The 24,711-nt window shown below is 38.8% G+C and overlaps 1 protein-coding gene and 1 long non-coding RNA gene across 2 annotated transcripts in view; both read right to left on the minus strand.

Moving 5' to 3' along the window:
- The window catches only part of LOC124722213 (sushi, von Willebrand factor type A, EGF and pentraxin domain-containing protein 1-like), a 67,922-nt gene extending 54,676 nt beyond the window's left edge, over positions 1-13,246 (minus strand). Inside the window, exons 1-3 of the mRNA XM_047247408.1 lie at positions 13,243-13,246; positions 9,208-9,402; positions 8,284-8,478 (exon numbers count right to left, since the gene is read on the minus strand). Coding sequence (XP_047103364.1) covers positions 8,284-8,478; positions 9,208-9,402; positions 13,243-13,246 — 394 coding nt within the window. The remainder of the gene's footprint in view (positions 1-8,283; positions 8,479-9,207; positions 9,403-13,242) is intronic.
- Positions 13,247-13,481: 235 nt separating this feature from the next.
- On the minus strand, positions 13,482-15,462 carry LOC124721192. The gene is made up of 3 exons (XR_007006290.1): positions 15,398-15,462; positions 14,914-15,108; positions 13,482-13,601 (listed from the first exon to the last, which is right to left on the minus strand). It is a non-coding gene; the product is annotated as an uncharacterized LOC124721192 (long non-coding RNA).
- Positions 15,463-24,711: the final 9,249 nt, after the last annotated feature.

Below are 24,711 nucleotides of genomic sequence, written 5' to 3' on the forward strand. Positions count from 1 at the left end.
GTTTAGATGTGACTCTTCCATCATGTTTCTCCTTTACAATCACATTGTCAGCAGTCAACTTGGGCAGCTTTAGCATGGCTGAAATATCTCTGATGGATTTGTTGCTCAGATGACATCCAGTGACTTAGTCCACCTTCAAAGTCACTGAGCTATCCTGACCAACCTACTCTGGTGTTTCTGCTTGTCTACTGGCAACACAATGCAATCCACCTCCTTTTACACTTCTCATGATGTCTAGTGGTCGACTTCACAATACATAATGGTGTCCAGATGTGTTTGTTCAGATAGTTTATTACTTTCATTTTTATCTTGGAGATAGCAATAAACATATGGAATGTCTTGTTGCATATGTGGACACCACAGCTATGATTTTACTGAACGAAGGTGACATTTTTTGACTTAATGGTAAAAATGCCACCTTCATTTGATAAATGACTTCTGTTACAAATGGCACTGACTATGAAGTATGCAGGCAGACAATTTAAGTTCATTCGATAATTCATCTGTTGAAGCTTGTTCATCTTTTCATCTCTCTACTTAGCATAAAATTGCTTGTGGCATAAGCTCACACTTTCTTGTGAGGCAGATGACTTAAATTTATAGTGCTCCACATTCATCTGCCGATTTCCTTCCACAAACCATAGTGCCTATTTTCACCTGGACTGCCATACTGGCAGAATTCAGGACCCTATCACATACCAGTCAGCTGTCAGTGAACTAAATGAAAAAATTACATCTACATAGGCACTCTGCAAGCCACTGCACAGTGCATGGCAGAGGGTACCCTGTACTGCTACTAGTCATTTCCTTTCCAGTTCCACTTGTAAATAGACCAAGGGGGAAGAACTGTCTATATGCTTCTGTATGAGCCACAATTTCTCATATCTTATCTTTGTGGCCTTTACATGTAATGTATTTTCGTGGCAGGAGAATCATTTAGCAGTCAGCTTCAAACGCCAGTTCTCTAAATTTTCTCAACAGTGTTTCTTGAATAGAATATTGCCTTCTCTCCAGGGATTCCCATTTGAGTTCCCAAAGCATCTGCATACATCTACATCTACATCTACATACATACTCCGCAATCCACCATACGGTGCATGGCGGAGGGTACCTCGTACCACAACTAGCATCTTCTCTCCCTGTTCCACTCCCAAACAGAACGAGGGAAAAATGACTGATTATATGCCTCTGTATGAGCCCTAATCTCTCTTATCTTATCTTTGTGGTCTTTCCACGAAATGTAAGTTGGCAGCAGTAAAATTGTACTACAGTCAGCCTCAAATGCTGGTTCTCAAAATTTCCTCAGAAGTGATTCACGAAAAGAATGCCTCCTTTCCTCTAGAGACTCCCACCCGAGTTCCTGAAGCATTTCCATAACACTCGCGTGATGATCAAACCTACCAGTAATAAATCTAGCAGCCCGCCTCTGAATTGCTTCTATGTCCTCCCTCAAACCGACCTTATAGGGATCCCAAACACTCGAGCAGTACTCAAGAATAGGTCGTATTAGTGTTTTATGAGCGGTCTCCTTTACAGATGAACCACATCTTCCCAAAATTCTGCCACTGAACCGAAGATGACTATCCGCCTTCCCCACTACATGTAACCCATACATGTAGTTTGAAACTATTGGTGATGAATCTAGCAGCCCACCTCTGAACTGTTTTGATGTATGCCTTTAATCCAACCTGGTTCAGATCCCCAACAATCGAGCAGTACTCAAGAATAGGTTGCACCAGCTACAGTGTAACAATTATTGAACTGTATGAAACAAAACATAAATTGGTTACAAACTATGGTATGCACGCCCTTTATTCAACATGTAAACACCACTACAGATATTCAAATTTAGGTTATGAGATGTTCAATATTCCTGCCATCATTGGAGATGATGTGGCACTGATGAATAGTAAAATTCTGCATGACCCATTGAAGTGATGGAACATTGATGCTGTCAATGACCTACTGAATGGCTGTTTTCAGCTCAGCAATGGTTTTGGAATTATTGCTGTACACCTTGTCTTTAATATAGCCCCACAAAAAGGAGTCACATGTGTTCAGATCTGGATATCCCAGAGCCAGAAAGCAGTCTCCAAAGTGTTCCCCAGGGCATAAAATGCTCTCCTGCTTTGATGGGTTAGAGCTCCATCTTTCATGAACCACATATTGTCAAAATCGGGGTCACTTTGGATAATGGGGATGAAATCATCTTCCAAAACCTTCATGTACCATTTACTAGTCACCTTGCCATCAAGGAATATCATGCCAATTATTGTGTGACTGGACATTCCACATCACACCCACTGAGAGTGAAGAGATTTTTCAATCGTGAAATGCAAATTCTCTGACAGTCAAATCTGCCAATTTTGCTTATTGACGAACCCCTCCAGATGAAAGTGAGCTAAACCAAACCATGCACATACTAATTCCCATTATGCCCTACGGCTAACAGTGCAATTTGAACATCCTAATGGAAACTGTTCAGAAGTTATGGTGATTTTATTTTATATAGTTCAATAACTGAGCAACGGCCTTGCCACAGTGGATACACAGGTTCCCATGAGATCACCGAAGTTAAGCACTGTCGGGCGTGGTTGGCACTTGGATGGGTGACCATCCAGCCGCCATGCACTGTTGCCATTTTTCGGGGTGCACTCAGCCTTGTGATGCCAATTGAGGAGCTACTCGACCAAATAGTAGCGGCTCTGGTCAAAGAAAACCATCATAACGACCTGGAGAGCGGTGTGCTGACCACACGCCCCTCCTATCCACATCCTCAACTGAGGATGATACGGCGGTCGGATGGTCCTGATGGGCCACTTGTGGCCTGAAGACGGAGTGCTTTTTCAATAATTGTCACCCTGTAAATGCAGCCTCCTTTAAAGATGAGCCACACTTTTCTAAAATTCTTCCAACAAACCAAAGACAACCATTCACCTTCCTTACCACTGTCCTCACATGCTTGTTCCATTTCATATCAGTTTCCAATATTATGTCCAGGTATTTAAATGATGTACCTGTGTCAAGCAGAACACTACTAAAGCTGTATGAAGATATGGGTTTGGTTTTCCTACTCTCGTAGATTGACTTACATTTTTCCACATTTAGAGCTAGCTGCCATTTGTCACACCAACTAGTAATTTTGTCTAAGTCATCTTGTATCCTACTACAGTCACTTGACTTTGATACTGTACCATACACCTTAGTATCATCAGCAAATAACCACAGATTGCTGCCCACCCTGTCTGCCAAATCATTTACATATATAGTGAACAACAGCAGTCCTATCACACTTCCCTGGGATACTCCTCAGTATACTCTTACCTCTGATGAACACTCACCATTGAGGACAACATGCTGGGCTCTATAACTTAAAAAGTCTTCAAGCCACTCATGTTTCTGTGAACTTATTCGATTTGCTCACACCTTCATTAACAGCCTACAATGGGGCACTGTATCAAATGCTTTCTGGAAATCTAGAAATATGGAATCTGCCTGTTGCACTTCATCCATCGTTCACCGTATATCATGTGAGAAAAGGACAAGTTCAGTTTTCCATGAGCAGTGCTTTGTAAAACAATGCTGATTCACGGGCATATGCTTCTCGGTCTCAAGAAAATTTATTACATTCAAACAGATAATATACAACATGTTTAAAGATTCTGTAGCAAACCAAAGTTAGGGATATTGGTCTGTAATTTTGTGAGTCAATTCTTTTACCCTTCTTACATACAGAAGTCACACACACTTTTTTCAGTCATTTGGGACTTTGTGCTGCATGAGAGATTTCCAATAAAAGCAAATAAGGTAAGGGGTCAAGGCTGTAGAACACTCACTGGAAAACTGAATTGGGATTCTTACTCTACACCAGAAATGCTTATTACTATGCTGTCCATACGAAAGCCTGTCTGATGGACAAATGGTTGTATGTTTCTATGATTCTCATACATGAACAGTTTCTTGAATGCAAAATTTGAAACTCTGGCTTTCGTTTTGCTGTCTTCAACTGCTGCACCATACTGGTCAACAAGGCACTAGATGGAAGTCTTAGACCTGCTTAGCAATTTTACACAGGAATAGAGTTTTTCTGGGTTCTTTGTCAGATTTTTTTCTAAGGTATGAGGGTTGTAGTTGCTGTATGCTTTGCATATAGATCTTTCCACTGATGCACACATCTCTACTGGTCTTTGTTTGTTATCATTTGTGTGTTCTCTTTTGAATCAAGAGAGCAACCACCTCTGCTTCCTCAGCATTTTTGCAAATTTTGTTATTGAACCATGGTGGGTGTTTTCCATTCTTAATCCACTTACTAGGCACATAACTCTCCAGACCACAATTTACAATCTGCTTAAACTTTGCCCATAGTTCCTCTACGTCCATCTTACTGGAACTAAGTAATGTCATTGCACTGTCTAAGTGAGATGCTAATAACTTCTCATTTGCTCTTTCTAGCGGAAACAATCTCCTAGTCTTCTTGACTGATTTATTATTTTTCATAACTATAGTTGCTATAATGACATCATGATCGCTAATCATAATTTCTATGTTGCATTGTTGACAAGATCCAACCTATTTGTAGAATGCATTGTGTGTGGGTTCCTGAACAAGTTGCTAAAGACAGTTTTCAAAAAATGTGTTCAAAAGTACTGCACATGACTGCTTGTCTGTACCCCCTGCAGTACATCTACACTCCTGGAAATTGAAATAAGAACACCGTGAATTCATTGTCCCAGGAAGGGGAAACTTTATTGACACATTCCTGGGGTCAGATACATCACATGATCACACTGACAAAACCACAGGCACATAGACACAGGCAACAGAGCATGCACAATGTTGGCACTAGTACAGTGTATATCCACCTTTCGCAGCAATGCAGGCTGCTATTCTCCCATGGAGACGATCGTAGAGATGCTGGATGTAGTCCTGTGGAACGGCTTGCCATGCCATTTCCACCTGGTGCCTCAGTTGGACCAGCGTTCGTGCTGGACGTGCAGACCGCGTGAGACGACGCTTCATCCAGTCCCAAACATGCTCAATGGGGGACAGATCCGGAGATCTTGCTGGCCAGGGTAGTTGACTTACACCTTCTAGAGCACGTTGGGTGGCACGGGATACATGCGGACGTGCATTGTCCTGTTGGAACAGCAAGTTCCCTTGCCAGTCTAGGAATGGTAGAACGATGGGTTCGATGACGGTTTGGATGTACCGTGCACTATTCAGTGTCCCCTCGACGATCACCAGTGGTGTACGGCCAGTGTAGGAGATCGCTCCCCACACCATGATGGCGGGTGTTGGCCCTGTGTGCCTCAGTCGTATGCAGTCCTGATTGTGGTGCTCACCTGCACGGCGCCAAACACGCATACGACCATCATTGGCACCAAGGCAGAAGCGACTCTCATCGCTGAAGATGACACGTCTCCATTCGTCCCTCCATTCACGCCTGTCGCGACACCACTGGAGGCGGGCTGCACGATGTTGGGGCATGAGCGGAAGACGGCCTAACGGTGTGCGGGACCATAGCCCAGCTTCATGGAGACGGTTGCGAATGGTCCTCGCCGATACCCCAGGAGCAACAGTGTCCCTAATTTGCTGGGAAGTGGCGGTGCGGTCCCCTACAGCACTGCATAGGATCCTACGGTCTTGGCGTGCATCCGTGCGTCGCTGTGGTCCGGTCCCAGGTCGACGGGCACGTGCACCTTCCGCCGACCACTGGCGACAACATCGATGTACTGTGGAGACCTCACGCCCCACGTGTTGAGCAATTCGGCGGTACGTCCACCCGGCCTCCCGCATGCCCACTATACGCCCTCGCTCAAAGTCCGTCAACTGCACATACGGTTCACGTCCACGCTGTCGCGGCATGCTACCAGTGTTAAAGACTGCGATGGAGCTCCGTATGGCACGGCAAACTGGCTGACACTGATGGCGGCTGTGCACAAATGCTGCGCAGCTAGCGCCATTCGACGGCCAACACCGCGGTTCCTGGTGTGTCCGCTGTGCCGTGCGTGTGATCATTGCTTGTACAGCCCTCTCGCAGTGTCCGGAGCAAGTATGGTGGGTCTGACACACCGGTGTCAATGTGTTCTTTTTTCCATTTCCAGGAGTGTATAAACATCCCAGTCTATACTCGGTAGGTTTAATTCACCTTTAACTAGTACTGCATGATCTGAGTATTTACATGCTACTGACCATAGACTTTTTTTGAATGACCCAAGAACTGTCACAACAGAATCAGGTGGCTGGTAAAAATAACCAACAATTAACTTACTTTCACCTTATACACAACCAGATAATTTCACTGTTGCACTCAACTTCAACCTCACTAGTCATGATATTTTTGTCAACTGCAACGAACACTCCCACTCCTATGGTCCCTAATCTCTCTTTCCAATGCACCTTCCATGACTCACTAAATATCTTAGATATTTCCACTTAAGATTTCAGCCAGCACCCATCACCACCTCTGCCACCCAACTGTATGAATCGAGAATGGCCTCAGAGGCCATGCAACAGATGTTGTTGGTGCTGATGTAAGCCACAACTTGTGGATGACTGAACATTTCATGCTTGATAGTCACAGGCAGGGCAACCTCCACATCTCGGATGAGGCACCCCAGCAGACATACTGAGTGCCCATTGGCTTTCTTACTAGTGCTAAACACTATCTGTCTAAGGGGCCCCATAACATGCTTAACATTGGAGTTCCCGATAACTCGATAACTAGTAACCCCCCCCCCCCCCCCCACACACACACACACACACACATGTGCCTGCTTGGACCCCGCTGAAGCAGCTAACACATGTCAACTCATAGGGCACAGGGTTAATAGGTGAGGCCAGACAGCCAGTGACCACATTGGAAACATGAAGATATGAAGACATGTGGACAAACAAAATGCATTTACGTTGCATTCAAAGCACTGATTCTGGAATATTGTTGCTGAGCACCAACAGAGTATGGACATTTGTGAACATACATTGATGCATTTTGTGTTTTAAATTTTTCAAATTTTCCATTCAGTTATAATTTTCTTTATTTTTGTACTTTGTTTCATTTAGATGACTGTGCTTTGGAGGGCCTGCAGAACTGCTCCAGATGGACAAGATAAGTCATGCTCCTGTCTGACCCTATTAAACTAGTAACATTTATCAGACATTTCAAAGCAACTCTTAAATCATACCTTCTAAACAAGTCCGAGGACACTCTACATGAATTTTTAATTATGTAAAGCACTGTGTGTAGAAGGCCTTCCAGTTGCTATTTATCTTGTTATTTTAACACTTTGTCTATATTTCTTAATTAATTGTTAGAAAAAGTATAAACATTCTCCCGTCTGTAGGCTGTAAAGTGCTAACGTTCAAGTATCTACTCAATTAAAAGAATATTCTGTTTATACTAAAATTGTTAGGATTATATCTGTGTAACACTTATAAAACTGTTTGATTTTTGCTGTTCTAAAAATGTATCCATTAAGTCATCAGAGAACTTGTATCTATCATATAATATCACTTGACTTGTCATACTGTACATATGTACATTACACAATGAAAAAAGACCACTAAATTACTATACTACACTAACAGGAGAATCTGCTATGATTAAAATGGTATTGTTGTTGCAGAGGCATAACCCTTGTGATGTGAACTAGGTTTCTTATAAACATTCCCCCACAAGAGAAAGGTACAGGACACGAAAAGAATGATCAACCTCCCACAAATAAGAAACATAGGTGTGTACTGTTAAAATGGAAACTGTCCTGATTTTTAACAAAATAAAAGCTAGAATCAACTTCTCTGACCAGATTTCTACTCATACAACTACAGTTTTCAAAGTGATACAATGCTAGACAATCTTGAAAGTGGAATACTGATATCTTCAAGGCACATCTGCTGTAATTGGGTATGTGGTATACGATGAATAAACCAAAACCATCTATATTAAATCAGAGTTTTTCACTACTGTGACCAAAAGAAACATGTCTACAGGTGACCCAAATTATCCACCCATCCATCAGCTATCAAGTTTGCTTTTACTTTATTTAGGTTTCTAGCTTTTATGCCCTCTTGGTCATGAATATGCTTACAAGTTTCAAAATTTAGAGGTCTATTTTTGATACTATATTTATTCACTTTGCTTGAGTAATTATTATGTAAGTGTTTGATTGTGATCATGATGTTTTCTGAAAATTTAAAATTACAAAAACTAGTACTACATTTCCATGGAAAAAATGGGGAAAACGTTATATTTTAAGCAGCAGCTCTTATAACTATTGCACTTACTTTTGCAGTGAGGAATTTTATCAAAACCACCAGTGCCATTCCACCCATCAGGTGTGCATGTGACAATAGCACTTCCACTAAGTTCATATCCATCATTGCAAATGAGGCTGCACTGATCTCCTACTTCACTGTAGCTCCGAGAACATGATGGAGGATCCCAGTATTCTCGTTCACTGTCCTGCAAGTGAGCACAGCCTGAAATTCAATTGCTGAATTATTAATCATATCTTGATATTAATTTTTTGTTGTTATATATTAAAATGTGAATAAATGAGTCATACTAAAAATTTTTTTTTGCCTTAAACATGATGAAGCCCTCATTCATGTAAAATGAATACTTATTCACATTAACCTTAACTACAGAAAATGTTTGGATAATATTTTTTTTTCATTGTGAGACTAAAAAATAGATATTGCATCTCCCACTTCCATAGGAGAAAAGGGGATCTGCTATGTCTTGCAACAGGGCGGTGTCAGTAAATACAGCTGGCATAGCAGTTGATGTGTTAATAATCACAGGTTCTGCATGAATATAAGCAGCAGAAACATTGTCCATGATTCCATATCCAATCAAAGGTTGCCATCTGTGTGACTCAATGAAGTGTGTTTGTAGATGACCATTGGAAAGGTGAGGACCAACTAATCCTTCAACTAGTAACCGTACAATTGATCCTTTCTCTGTCTATTTCTAGATCTTTATTGTTTCCCTAATGAAGGAATGCTTAAAAATCTCAAAGTTAGAAACTTGTTTTTAAAATTGTACCTGTCAGTTCTGCTTGAGTCATCATTGGTTAAATATATGATTTTATCATCATATTTAATGAAAAAGTTAAATTACTAACAGCTGATATTACAGCAACATGAAACACAAAGTACTGAATATGTTATATTTTGAGGTCTGATAGTAACAATCATTGGGGTTACCTTTGCATTCAGGAAATACGTTCAATCCACCAGCACCACTCCAGCCATCATCAGTGCATGTGACTGTAGCAGTTCCATTAAGGGTATATCCATCTCTGCAAACAAGGTTGCACTCATCTCCCACGTCTTTGAAAGTCTCAGTGCAAGAAGGAGGATCCCAGTATTGTCGATCACTGTCTTTCAATAGCCCACAACCTAAAATAGATTGGATGATTTATTTGAGATGTAAAAATTAATTATTATACAATGAAACATCAAAATTTGAATTAACGTGTAAAGATCATTATAAAATTTATTGTTGAATATTAAATTCATTACATCTACCTTATGACAAAGTGCCAAGCTCTTCAAAACTGAATACTTATTTACACTGAATCTGATTTTAAGAAATTCTTAAAAAATATTTTTTCCATTTTGCAATTAAAAATACAGGGGGTACATAAAGTCTGGGAACACTTTCAATTATTTATTCCACAAGAACTAAACATTGTACAGAGGTCATAGATATTGCATTTTGAAGAGAAACTCTGAAAGTCTTTTTTACAAACATTCAATATGCGAACCATGAGTGACTGGCAAACATCAATATGCTAATCAAATTCTTGCTATACCCATCGCAACATGGCATTGTCGACTGTGGCAGTCACTTCCCGAATTCTCTCCCAGAGCTCTGCTACATCATATGGTAGAGGCAGTACATACACCAGATCTTTAATGTGTCCCCACAGAAGAAAGTCACATGGAGTGAGTTTTGGTGATCAGCGAGGTCATTTCATGAAACAGCTGTCCCCTTCTGTAGCATGGCCGATCCACCGATGCGGCAGCTCCATGTTCGGGTACCCATGAAATTCACGATGAAGATGCGGTGGAGCCCCGTCCTGCTGAAAGATGAATGGAGAGTCTGATTGCATTTGAAGCATCAGCCATTGCTCCCACATGTCCAAGTAGGAATATCCAGTGACAGTGCTCTTGGCAAATAAGAATGGCCCATACAGTTTTCGATGTGACAAGGCACAAAAAACATTTACCTTTGGGTAAATGCTTTGTACCCCAGATTCAACAATTATGCCTGTTCACTTTCCCACTAGTGTGAAAAGTGGCTTTGTCACTAAAAATTAAGTGATCAACAATGCCATATCCATCCACATTCAAGTGTTGCAACTGCGAACAAAATTCAAAACGCTTGTCTTTGTTGTCATCATTGAGCTTCTGCACTAGGTCCTATTTGAATGGTTTCATATACAGATTCAGTTGCAGGACTTTCCATAATGTCATTGGAGCCATTTTAAGTTCACAGGATGCACAATACACTGATTTCTTTGGACTCCATATGAATGTCTCTCATACGTTCTCCACATTCACTTCACTCACACTGGGACGTCTGTTTCTTTTTGCCGGGGACAAGTAACCTGTCATAACGAATTTGTTGTGCCAGTGGTAAATGGCCTTCCTTGTTGGTGGCTTCTTGCTGTATTTGGTTCTAAACATCCGTTGAACAGCTGTAGCACACTTGTTTTTGTCGAACTCCAACACAGAAAGCTCGCTCTGCACCTGAACTTGCCGTGTTTGCGACTAGCGCTGACTATCAGCAAATTATCAAACTATGCTGTGACAGTATACATGAAAATAAAAACTTTCAAGATTTGTCTTCAAAATGACGTATGTATGATATGTGTACAATGTTTGGTTTTTTGTGCAATAAATAATCGAAAGTGTTCCCGGACTTTATGAACACCCTGTATGTATCATCTGTGTCTCATTTACAAAGAAAAATGTTTGGGATTTATTACTCCTTGCAAAAGTTGCAGTGTGAGACATATGTCTAGCATGGCCTTAATCATAAAAGATGGGGGCCACTATAAATGGGTGGCAGGGAAGCCAATGCACACCATCTGTCCAAAAAGTTCCAAGACTGATTGTGTTCCTGGTGTATAAGAAATGTCAGTGCAGTCTGCAGTGTCTATGGTAGAAGCTTGAACTAGAACTGTAAACAACAGCTGTGTATTTTACCAGTCAGTGGTAAGCAGCCAGGGTTATGTAGTGAATTTGTAACCATAATATGCTGAAATTGTTGTGTGGCAAATCACAGTCAAGCAACATCTTCAAATCATGTGTTCAAGACACTCTCCAGAATGTTTTGAAGATGAGAAAAGTGCATGCATAGTTTGCCTTGTACACATTGGCTCACCAAAAAGAACCAGTTATATGTGCATTTCTATCATGATTTCATTGAAACAAAAAATATGGATAATTCTTTTCAGGAAAAAATGATCACGGGTGACAAGACTTCATGTTATCAACACAGAGCTACCACAGAACAATAAAATGCAGAAATTCACATAAAAGGTCAACACTTTGATGATGTAATCAACATTCAAGCCAATGTGGTGCTTGAGTTGAACATCCCAAAGAAGGAATTTTCTGACAGTTTCACATGGTTGTAAGAATATTCTATGCATTGTACTCCAGTAAGAGGAGACTATGTAGCAAACACAAAGCATTAAAATCACCATGTTAATCTTTCCTTCTTTTTTTATTAATCCAGTTTCAAAACTTTTTGGACTGACAGGATTATGAGGTGGAATCCAAAATTTTCAGGACTGGTGCTGCCATCTGAAAAGTAGGCTAGGTGGCAAGAGCTGCATATCTGATGAGTCAGTGTATGGAGTGACATTCAGCTGCGAGGACATGTTGTGTGTCCACAGTGATTTCCATAATACTCTGTGTTTGGTGTGTGGTGTCTTTATAATGGATTCATGAACAGAACAGCGTGTGTGCATCAAATTCTGTGCAAATCTCAGGAAAAGTGCTACGGAGACCCTTGCAATGATTCAACAAATGTTTGGGGGGCAGGGCTTGAGCCTTACATGTGTGTTTGAGTGGCATTCAGTTCAGGGCTGGCCGTATAGATGCTGAAGGTGATGCTCACACTGGAAGGCCCATTAGCTGCACAACGCTAGACATTGTTGCTAAACTTCAAAACAATTGGTTATGGGACATGGCAACGAATGTTGACTGATGAATTGGGCATGCATTGTGTTGCCGCAAAATTCGTGCCAAGGATCTTCACTGCCAATCAGAAGGCACCGCATGTTGAAGTGTGCACAGACCTTCGTCAGACCGCATCTGATGATCCAACCTCATTGTCATGGGTCATCACTGGCGACAAGAGCTGGATTTATGGTTATGACCCAGAGACAAAGCAGCAATCATCCCAGTGGAAGAGCCCGGGCTCTCCAAGACCCAAAATCAAGACAGGTGAAGAGCAAAGTGAAGAGCATGATCATCGTTTTCTTTGATACCAAGGGAATTGTGCACAAAGAATTCATCCCACCCAACCAAACAGTGAATTCTGCATACTACTGTGACGTTTTGTGATGGCTCTGTGAAAACTTGTGGTGACAACAGCCCGAACTTTGGCGTCAAGGTAACTGGCTGCTGCATCACGACAATGCACCCTGTCATACGTACTTGCTCACCAGGACCTTTTTGGCAAAAAACAACATGGTGGTTGTACCCCACCCACCATACTCACCAGATTTGGCACCTTGCGACTTTGTGCTATTCCAAAACTGAAACTCAAGTTGAAAGGCATTGGTTTGACACTCTAGAGAGAGTTCTAGAAGCATCGCTGGTGGTGATAAACACCCTCAAAGAACAACTTACAGAAAATGTTTGACCAGTGGCAGAAGGGCTGGGACCAGTGTTTATGTGTGGATGGGAACTACTTCAAGGGTGATGGTGACCATTAGCCCAAAGGTAAGGTTTTTAACAGATGGCAGCACCATTCCAGAAAATTTTGGATAGCACGTTCTTCATGAGAACACTGAGCGGAAACAATGTCCATGTGTTTATACCAAATCAGAGTTTGTCATTTCTATGATTCAAACAAGTGTGTTTTGAGATGACCCTTGGAGATATTAGGAGCAGTTTATCCTCCTAACCAGCAGCTAGCCAGTTAACTTTTCCCTTATCCAGATTCCTATTTGATTTTTGAAAAAAGAAATTAAATTACTAACAGTACTTACGTAATACTCATTTTAATAAGAACTGAATGTATTGTTATTTTGGAGAGAAACTTCTATATTGAGGAAAGTCTCAATAAATAATAAAAATTACTAATAGCTGGTATTACATGAATTCATTAGTGGATAAAATGTTCTGTTTTGAGGTATGTCTGACATAATTACTGTACTTACTTTTGCATTCAGGAAGATTATTCAAACCATTTGTGCCATCCCAGCCATCAGCAGTGCATGTAACTGTAGCACTTCCACTAAGTTCATATCCATCTTTGCAAACAAGGCTACATTCATCTCCTATTTCACTGTGTGTCTGAGAACACAGTGGAGGGTCCCAGTATTGTCCTTTACCATCCTTCAATAGAGCACAACCTGAAATAAAATTGATGAATTATCAGTGATGGTCACATTTATTATTGTATGATGACAGAACAAAATTTCAATTAATATGTCAAGATTATTACAAAATTTATTGGTAGCATTTTCAATTTATTACAGCTAAATGAAGATATATCCCAGATTAATATAAAATGAATACTTATTAACATTAAATTTAATTTTAGGAAATTCTTAAAAATAAGTTTTCCAATCACATAGTAAAAAAAAAAAAAAAAAAAAAAAAAAAAAAAAAAAATATCTGTGTTTCTACACCAAAGTCAATTTAGCCATTTCTGTGACTTATATAAATATGTCTGTACTTGGACAATGTAATGTTCCTGCTCACATTTATTACATAAATTAAGACATTATTTCACATATTGGATTGTACCACAAATATAAAGGGGTTATTGGCAAGTTAAAGTAAAATAGCTTTTCGGGCAGTAAATGGTACAATCTTATGTTAATATTTGTCTTGATGTATTGGGTTGTCCATCATTTTTGATCAAACTAACACATCATTCACATTCACTGTGAGATATACAGCATTAGCTATGTCTATTGTATTGCACGATATGCAAGCCTCAGCCTGGTACATTATAACAGCTTGGGAGTAACTTATATTTCCAACCAGCAACTATAATTATTAATTTCTGAATTATTTATTTTGTGTTCTGGTGATCCACATTCTAAATATATCACAGGATATGGAACATGTCAGTGTCACATTAAACTATCTACATCTTAAGTTCTATTACAGAAAAATGAATTTACAGATAATTAAATATTACAGAAAAAATAAATATTATAGAAAATAAATATTACTGAATATTTATTATAGAAAAATAATGTTCCTATAAGAGTAAACAACGCACAAAGCATAATTGCAGAATTCAGTCTTTTGCACAGATTGAGAGTGTGGTTTGACCAGTTTAATTTGCTTTTGATATGTAAGCCCAGGTATTTTGAACTGTTCACCACAGCTATCTCCTGTTCACCTAGTTTTTTTTCATCTTTAGAGGTTGTGTGTAACTGTATACAGTTTTTTACTGTAATTAACAGGTTACTCTTCCTTTTTCTACCTTTATTGTCCTCCTGATGAAGGAGAATTTAGTTCCAAAATTTAGTATTCTGTTTCTATAATCACCTCTACCAGCTTTCCTTGAGTTGTTACTGTTTAAATGTATGGATTATAAGCATTTTATGAAAAAGTTAAATTACTAACAACTAGTATTCCATTTAAATACAGCAAGAAGCAGATAAATGTTATTTTCAGAGGTAAATTTGTAATAGTTTGTGCACTTACTTTTGCATTCAGGTATTTTATTCAAACCAGCAGTGCCATTCCAACCATCAAGAGTGCATGTGATTGTAGCACTTCCACTAAGTTCATATCCATCTTTGCAAATAAGGCTACATTCATCTCCAATTTCACTGAAAGTCTGAGAACACAAAGGAGGATCCCAGTATTGTCGTTCACCATCCTTCAACTGAGCACAACCTGAAATATAATTGATGAATTATTTGATGTGCTTACAGTAACTGTTTCATGATAGTACATAAAAAATTAAATTAATATGTCAAGGGGATTATAATACCTTAATTTTTGTCCTCTCAAAATAAAAATAAAGAAATAAGTTATGACACTGGAGGGTTAATGTTCAGAATAAATTTTGGTAAGTACAATATTATATTAACCTCCATTTTTATTTGTTGAAAATAACAATAATAACTACAGGAAAAGAATTCATGAAGACTAAGGAAATTGTGTTAAACGTAGGATAATTTACCACGTTCACAGACAAAATTCCTCTTCCATTCGCAGTTGAGATCTGATAAAATTGGTCGAGTAATGAATCTTCTGTTTATTGTTAAACATAAATTGTTTGTGCTAATATCAACAGACCATGGAGGATAGCCATCACTTCCTATATCACTTGGTATTTTTACCTCAGTTGGAACCCACATCCAGTTTCCTTCAACATATCGTCCACCTATCCAAATATTCTGGTAAGCTGAAAAGATAAATAATTTAGTTTTACATTGTCTTCAAAATCTATGAGAACTGGAAATAAAATATTCCCCATATTGATATTGTTTCTAGGGTCATAAAATACACGTCTTACATTTATTGATCAAGGTATTGTACTATTGGCATCTTATATTTATATTGTAAGTCATCATATCAGCCATTTGACATATTTACACAAAATGAGAATATATACATTGTGGAACAATATGAATTAAATGATCATTTTTATTCCTCTGAGGATTATGATTTACTCTAGGCACCACAGTTTATTATACAAATGTCTGTGTGTCTGTACTTTCAGTAAGAGGCCATTCTCATGTTTGAAGTCCAAAGTAGATTTCAAAAGCTGTATCTGACTGGTTGTACAAGTAATTGTTAAGTTCATAGTTATGCAGTATTTTCAGTTGATATACTCTGAAATGTGATTGAACATATTTATAATTAAACTGCTGTCAAATATTTTTTCATGTAATGTGATTGTCCAGGCTTCTGAAATCTTCAGCAATCATGAGAATAGCAAAATGTCTACTTGTTAAAATCTGGAGAGTGGTACTTTACAGAATACTGAAGACCAGTTAAAAATAATTATTTGTTACTCTAAAATCATAAAGCTTCAAGTTCAAAGACAGATTGGACATAGAACTTCATTTTAAATGAAGTGCAGTTATTTCAAAAATATCATATGTATAAAGACTCATAACTGAAAATACTGTAATATGATGAAATAACTTACGGTGAAAGAAACACAATCCACCAGCCATAGCTTCAGTAATGAATTGAGTTTCAGCCATGTCTTCCAAGATTGAAAGATATCCCCCTTCATTTGAGCAGATTTGTGCAGCTTCCTCCCATGTCACACGCTCACGATGGAATGTATATTTGTGCCCTTTATAAATATATGTCTCTCTGTCAACAGCAACCAATCTTCTATCATCAGGTGCTGAAAAAAATATAGTGAAAATTAACCAGTTAATGTGGAAAGATGTAAATAATTTTTCAATGTTCCGTAAATAATACATTAAGATTGAACTGGTACTTTATTTTAAAATAGTGTAGTTTGTCTTATTCTACAAAATGAGGTGCCTCTATTACGTGAAGATTTATTCTCTTAAATTAATATCTGACATAAATCCAGTGTTTCTAGTTTTTCCTTGTTTTTAATTTTGTTGTTCAAAACTTAGAGGTGTGTCTTAGTGTTACTTGCAATGTCATAATCACTTACTTTGACCAATATCATTGCCCACATTTCAGTACATTTACCACTGCAAAGACTCTTCTTACGTTTTTTGAACATGCTGTTCCCTAACTATTCTGTCTTAAATGCTGTATTAAGCATATGATAGAAAGATAGTTCTACACTTTTTTCATTTTTTAAGACTTATTGTTTAAATTTTGGTTACTCAGTACTATTGTCAATGACACAGTCGTGCAGTTTAACTGAGAACCATTATTTTATTTTATATTATCCACTTAAATTTATGTGTTTCTTTTCATGGTAGTTTTTTATTTCATCTTACAGAGTTAATAATCGATCAGTAGGAATGTTTATACAGTGAGAACCTTTGTTGTTTACGTTGACCAGCATCACACTTATGTCTCTAAAAACTGCTTGCAACCAATGTATATAGTGAACAATTGCACATTTGAGAGTGGCATGTCAGTAAGTGCTGTGTGAGGGGTCAGAAGATGACTGAGTTACATAATTTGCTTGAAAGGCATGGAGATATTAATTGGATAAACTGCAATGGATGGACATAGGCAAACTAGTAGCAACCCAAACTCAGCTACATGAGGTGAAGTGGTTCAATGACCATCCTCCTGTTGTTCATAGGCAGAGGCAATAATTCATAACCACAGGTTTGATGTACAGTATGTCATCCAAGTGCACTGAAGAACTTATTATCAATATTTATGAATAAGACGGTAACCATATCCATAATCATGCTGCAGCCATTGATAGGGTTACAAAATTGAATATGGTGCACATTTGTCTTAATGAATGTGGTGCATATGTGGAGTGACCAGACATGCATGTTAATGGCTGTCCTAAGTCACAACAACTACACTGAGAAGATTCAGGGCCTACTAGATGATGACTCTGTTATAACTTCAAGTTGAACAAATATATTTCAAGGAAGACACAATACATGAAAGTCACAGATCAAGTAAACAGAGTAAGACGTGTGTACACTTTAACAGTCAAATCATAACTGAGTCCAAGTCTAGCGGCCACTGGCTGGCTGGCCGCTTAGGTGGCGCTGCTGCTGCATGGCTGGCAGACAGTGTCGCATGTAGAGGATGCGCATAACTGTGCGGCGGCACTTTGAAAGATCGGTGAGTCACAACAGTCTCTTATAGGAAGATCAATGCAAATCTGATCAAGGTGGAGAGAAAGACCAGAACACTTCTCATGGACTCAGATTTACCCCCTAGGATTATCAGTTGTTACCATAAGAATCTGTACCACCAAGATTTTATGGATGTCCTAAGATCCACTAAGAAGGTATACCATTACACCCTATTATCAGAGACATCAGAGCTCCCACATATTTGCTGGCAAAATAGCTGAAAGACACATTCACTGCGTACATGAGTAAATGCCCAAATAACTCCTGCAATTCTGCGGATTTTATGAAATGCCTCAACAGCTCTGGGCTGAAGGATTCAGACATCCTGATGAGTTTATGACATTATTTTGATATTCAACAGGGTGCCTCTAAGAAAATCAGTAGCACTCATTAGTTAGTGTATCATCCTTTACAGGCATTGGCTGACCTCGACATATTTTCTTTTTAATGGATACTACTGTGAACAGATGGAGGGAGGCACAATCTGCAGCCCACTTTTGACTCTGGTTGCCAATCTGTATGTGGGTGGATGACATGTTTTTTCATATGTCCCGATGGAAGAGACAGACTCCATGACTTACTTGCACATTGAAATTCCATACATCCCAACATCAAATTCATTGTGGAGACCAAAGCAGAGGGAAGACTACCTTTCCTAAATGTCACAGTTAAGAGATCAGATGGCACCATGGGCCACAGTGTGAAAGTGAACATCAAATTTTTCATTGAGACAAGGATATCAGCAGAAGTGGGACAGGAAAGAAAATGACTGCTGTTGTTCTCAGTATACATAAATGATTTGATTGACAGGTGGGCACCAATCTGTAGTTGTTTGTCAATGATGTTGTGGTGTATGGTAAGGTATTGAAGTTGAGTGAATGTGGGAAGATACAAGATGACTTGTTTGTGTAATGAATGGCCATTAGCTCTAAATGTGGTAAAATGTAGGCTAAATAGGAAGAACAAACCTTTAATGTTCAGATACAATATTACTAGTGTCCTTCATGACACAGTCAAGTTGTTTGAATATCTAGGCAAAACGTTGCAAAGCGATATGAAATGGAATGAGTATGTGAGAACTGTAGTAGGGAAGATGAATGGTTGACTTCAGACTCTTGGGAGAATTTTAGGAAAAAGTTGTTCACCTGTAAAGGAGACTTCATATAGGACAATGGTGCAACCTATTCTTGTAGTAATACTCAAGTGTTTTGGATCTGTACCAGGTTGGACTGAAGGAATACATTGAAGCAATTCAGAGACAGTCTGCTAGATCTGTTACCAGTAGGTTTGAACAACATGCGTTATGAAGATGCTTTGGGAACTTAAATGGGAATCCCTGGAGGGAAGGAAATGTTCTTTTTGAGAAACACTAGAGAAAAAATTTAGACAACTGGCATTTGAAGCTGAGTGCCAAATGAATCTACTGCTGGCAACAAACATTGTGCGTAAGGACTACAAAGACACAAAGCAATAAATTAGAGCTCATATGGAGGCATACAGATAGACATTTTCCCACTCTCTATTTGCTGGTGGAACAGGAAAGGAAATGACTAGTAGTGGTACAGGGTACCCTCTGTCATGCAATGTATCTATGTAGATGTGGATGTAGAATTGTACATAAATGCAGACAGCTGTCACCACCCTGTACAGAGCAATAGTGGGTAAATCTGAGTCCTTGAGAAGTATCCTGGTCTTGCTCCCCATCTTCTTGGCAGGGCCAGTGTTGATCTGCCAATAGGAGTCATCATCTAGTATGCTCTGAATCTTCCCAGTGTAGTCCTTGTGAGTTTGGACATCATTGTGTTACCTTTGTCCATAGGTAAGACAAGAAGATCAGGGTGCTGTCTCATGTCACAAATAGCTTCCACCTCTCTGCTGGTGATGTTTGGCTTTGTTGGTTTGGTTGTGGGAGCAAAGTTAAGTCCCCTGTCCAAACCTGCAACTACATCATCTCTTGGCTGTATTATTGTAAGAATGGTGACAACTTTGCTGGGGTCTGCTAGTGATAGTTGTCTGTGAGATGAATAAATTTTAATTCTTGACATTATATGGCCTTCTTATGAGTCATATCAGCTGCTGCCCACATGACACCATCCAACTACCCCCAGGCTCAGGAATTAAAATAGTAGGCCACTTTTGAATGTGGGTTAAATAGCTCCTGAGTGGTGGTTCCCCAGGCTGCAGCTATTGGAATCCCTCTCAATCGATATATCTTAATAATTCAGTGATTACAGTGCACCGTTTGTCTCACATAATAGAATACAGATGCGACAGGATTTTACCACAAATGTTGAAAGACAGGGGCAGTGTCATTCCATTGAAATTCAAAACAGGAACGACTGTATCAACCAGGACTGTGGCCATAGTCTCAGAAAGTCTTAGGAACCAGTAATGGGCTTAATAAAGAAGACAGTCAGCAAACACTATGAGCTCAGCAAACACTACCAGCCCATTGCCAGGGAGAATGGCATGCCTACATACGTCCTGTCACATCCATGGCATCTAGCCATGCATTTCTGCCCACAGCTGCTGACACACTCACATCTTAGGCCTCTGTCAAGCACCCTTGCACACTAAATGCATATGGAGCAGCCTATAGTGGGAGGGTATATAAATCAGCTGTATGCCCCAGGACAGTTCGACAGTGCACCTGATGATGGCGACATGTTTGATCACCAATATATTGTGCCCACTGGACACTATAAACTGGCAGCACATTTGTGTATGTTCAATCAAGTAATATGCTGGGAGAAACTGAAGAATCTCATCACATACTTTTAAGGTTTAATTTAAATTTTATTTCAAATGATTAATGAAAGAGTTTAAAACGAATGAATAATGAGGGCTATAATTCTGGAATTCTGGTGTATGTACACTGTTAGTAAAGTAGTACATGTTTCCTGATGTCAGACTTTCACAGAAACTTTTGTTCTAATAGTTTCATCCTACATAAATTATTTTCTGACAGGTTTATGAGCATAACTAACACTGTTTTTTTTTTATAGATAAAAAATCTACTCACCAAGTGGCAGTAGAACACACACACAAAAGACGGTTGTAATTAGGCGAGCTTTTGGAGCCAGTAGCTCCTTCTTCAGGCAGAGGGGTTAAAGGAGAAAGAAGAGGGATGAAGGAAAAGGACTGGAGAGGTCTAGGAAATGGGGTAGATTTCAGGAAAGTCACCCAGAACCATGGATTAGGAGAGACTTACCACACGGGATGAGAAACAGTCCCCTTACCGACAATTCTGGGTGACTTTTCCAAAATCTACTCCTTTCCCTATACCTCTCCAGTCCTATTCCTTCACCCCTCTTCCTTCCCCTTCAAACCCTCTGCCTGAAGAAGGAGCTACTGGCTCCAAAAGCTTGCCTAATTACAACCGTCTTTTGTGTGTGTGTTCTGCCGTTGCTTCGTGAGTAGAGTTTTTATCTATCCAATTCAATTATTTTGTCAAAATTTGATTGTTTTCATTGTTATACTATCTTTTTTGGTATCTTCATTCTTTGATGAAGTCAGTTATTGCCAAGAAACATTCCCCACAGAAAGTAATAGCAAATATTATCTGTGCCAAACACATTTAGATAATCATTATAAACAAATTTGATGCCACGGTGGCTTCTACACAATAGTGGCTACTACAAACATTTATGTGTGGGATCTTTAATGCATGATACATTAGTCACATTACAGTGTGAATTATAATTTATTATGCTACATATTTCAGAAATGGCTTCTTGCTTCTTAGACTTAAATTCCATCATGCAATAGTTGCATCTGCTTGTGAACAATTGTAGTTATACCTGTTTAAAACTTCATTATTTACATGATACAAAAGTTCATACATAACTGATGCCATCACATTATGAGTGTTGATCAATAGGATAAATCATGTAATCATTTATCATCATCTGTATAGCATCTGCTATTAACTCAACTTGACTGACAGCAAGTATCTTTGAGAGCAAATATGTACCCACCCATGCATTAACTTTTCATCAAGAAACTGTTTGATCAGTGTATATAAGTTTGTAACATACATAAAATTGCAGTGCTCTTTGACTTGCAGTCTGCAGGGATATTATTGTTGGGTAGTGGCTCGCATTTCCAACTGCTAGAAGATGTTTCTGAAAATTTTGTCTGCACATATTTTATTGTTACCCAGCACTGGATTCGTGAATTGTCTACTGTCCTGTCATCAACTTTTTGCTTTTACAATACAAATGAGGCAACATAATCCTTGTGCTCCACACATCACTAATCATGGGAGTTGCCCTTGATGATGATGGCTACAAATATATTCTCATTTCACAGCAGACCAGTGATACTGTGGTCTCTGAAAAGCCCCATGTTACTCTTATGGCTTTACGTTTAGATTTAAGCATGGACTGAGATCCAGCATTCAATGTATTGAAGTATCACTAGTCAGCTCACCCACAGGAACCACAAGACATTAAGTAGATGTGCATTTCTTGGACTAAAGTTTGGGAACAGAAAAAAAGTGTGCGGCAAAGGGTGTGTTAGATGCTGCGAGTAAAACTTGGCAATGAATAGAGGCAATGACACCCGCAATGTCTCATGATACGGTTACAGTTCAGACAGTGAGCACATGAATTACCATTACTTCAGGCATCTGAATACGATGACTAGGTTAGTTGTTGAAATATTGTGTGCAAAATAGAATCATCAAATAAGCTAGAAATCTGGAAATGTAAATCAACTACTGATATATTTGGTTTGTATCAATGCATATTTCCTCTAATAGTTCTGTTTTGATATGTGTGTGTTGAATGTTCTGGTAAAATATTTGTAATTCTTTCTTCAGCTTAGTTTTAACCATATGAGATGTACTAATCAGTTATCATGTTTTGTCTGCTTCTCATGTGATACAGTTGTTAGTGTTCCTCTAGCTCACATCCTAAGCTATCAATGTCCAAGTGGTTTCTCTGACATGAAAATATTTACACTGATTACTAAGACACTGACACTAACACATGTGTTCATGTTTGCAAAATGGACCCAAAGAACAGGAAACAAGAGGTATCACACAACTGGACTTGCAGGCATGTGAGCCCTCTTGCCAAACTGCAGCACAAATACTGTGGGCACAGCTAGTACAATGTAGCTGCACAAATGTGTGTGTGGGTGTGTGGGTGGGTGGGTGGGTGGGTGGGTGGCAAGGGGGGGGGGGGTGAGAGAGGGGGAGGGGATGGGGGAGTTGGTTGGTTTGGAGAGTAAAGGGTCCAAACTACAGGGTGATCGGTCCCTATGAGGTGGCGAGGTTTACGTGAATGTATGCCAGCTCATCAAAGGATTTTTCTGAAAGCTAATAAAGTTTTGTTTTGTATGCCTGTCAATGACAATGCTTCTGTTATTTGGAGAGTGGCCTACTTTACTTATAAATTATTTACATTCTGCCAGAAATAATATTCTGTTATGTGCGGGTACTTGAATGCTATGAATGAAGTGATCTATTTCTGTTTTTTGCTATTACTACTCTCGAGACAGTGTTCAGAATTTTAGTTATTTTATGATGACATTGTGTACAATGTAATATAAGAGAATTGTAACGTGAACTCAAGAGATATTCATGATACTCCTTGAGAGTATAGCCTGATTCTTGCTTAGTACTGTGGCAAAAGTACAAATGTGATTGGAGCTACTGGAGAAACTGTGAGACAGTGAACCTGAAACTAATGAAAAAAGTGAGAAGTGTAATGCACCTACATTTTGAAACCAGGTGAAACATTCAAAGTAAATTTCTGTATTATGGTGAAAAAATATTTACAATGAATTACAAATTTACAGAAATTACAAAACTTGCTTTTCTCATATATGGTGCAGTAACAATCAAAATTAAAACAAGAAGTGTGGAATGACTATTCTTATGTTATTGATGTAGTTTGGTGTTCTCTCCATTATTTTTTCCAATTTTGTCCCTGTGTACTTCACTTCCATAATGAGTATATTGATATGTGTTACATATGATTCATCAGTAGCTCAACAAAGTGCTACGTGTTAGTACCACTATTATTTAATTGTTGATTGTTGTTGGTACATGTACGTTTTTGATCAGTGTGTAGTCTGAAGTTTCTCCTTGATATCTGAATTCATTCCCAAAACCTTTTCTTTAGAAATATTTGTTTTTAATTTAACGAATTTCCATTTCTCCCAAAGTGAGGTTCCATCACCTGTACAATCTAAAAAATGCCTCCATGTATCCTTTCACCACTATTGCTATTGAGCCCTCATTACATGACCCCATAAATGTGAAAGCCTCAGTGAGACACCCATTTCATACATATATCCAGCACATTGTAATCAATTCCTATATAACTTACGCATATTTCTGGGGTGATTTATGTTTATATATATATTTTTTAAGAACGCCAACATCACTTGATTTAAAGACCTTTATTCCAATTACTAGCTTTGACAGAATCATGCTGTTATCCTCAGATTGGCATTACACTTTGTGTATGTGTTCACATATGTGTAACACTGACATTTTGAAAAGAAAGTGTAAATACGTTTTAAAATTCCACGTCATTTGTCATTTATAAAACAGAATGCTCCCAGATGGGTTGTCAAATGAATAAAAGATAAAAGTACAACATCCATAGCAAAAATAGAATTAAAACTACACACCACGCTGATGACCTCCACATGATATCATCAGCATGGCATGCAGTTTTAACTCTATTGTTGCTATGGATGTTGTATTTTT

Source organism: Schistocerca piceifrons, chromosome X (assembly GCF_021461385.2).
Source record: "Schistocerca piceifrons isolate TAMUIC-IGC-003096 chromosome X, iqSchPice1.1, whole genome shotgun sequence".
Lineage (NCBI taxonomy): Eukaryota > Metazoa > Arthropoda > Insecta > Orthoptera > Acrididae > Schistocerca > Schistocerca piceifrons.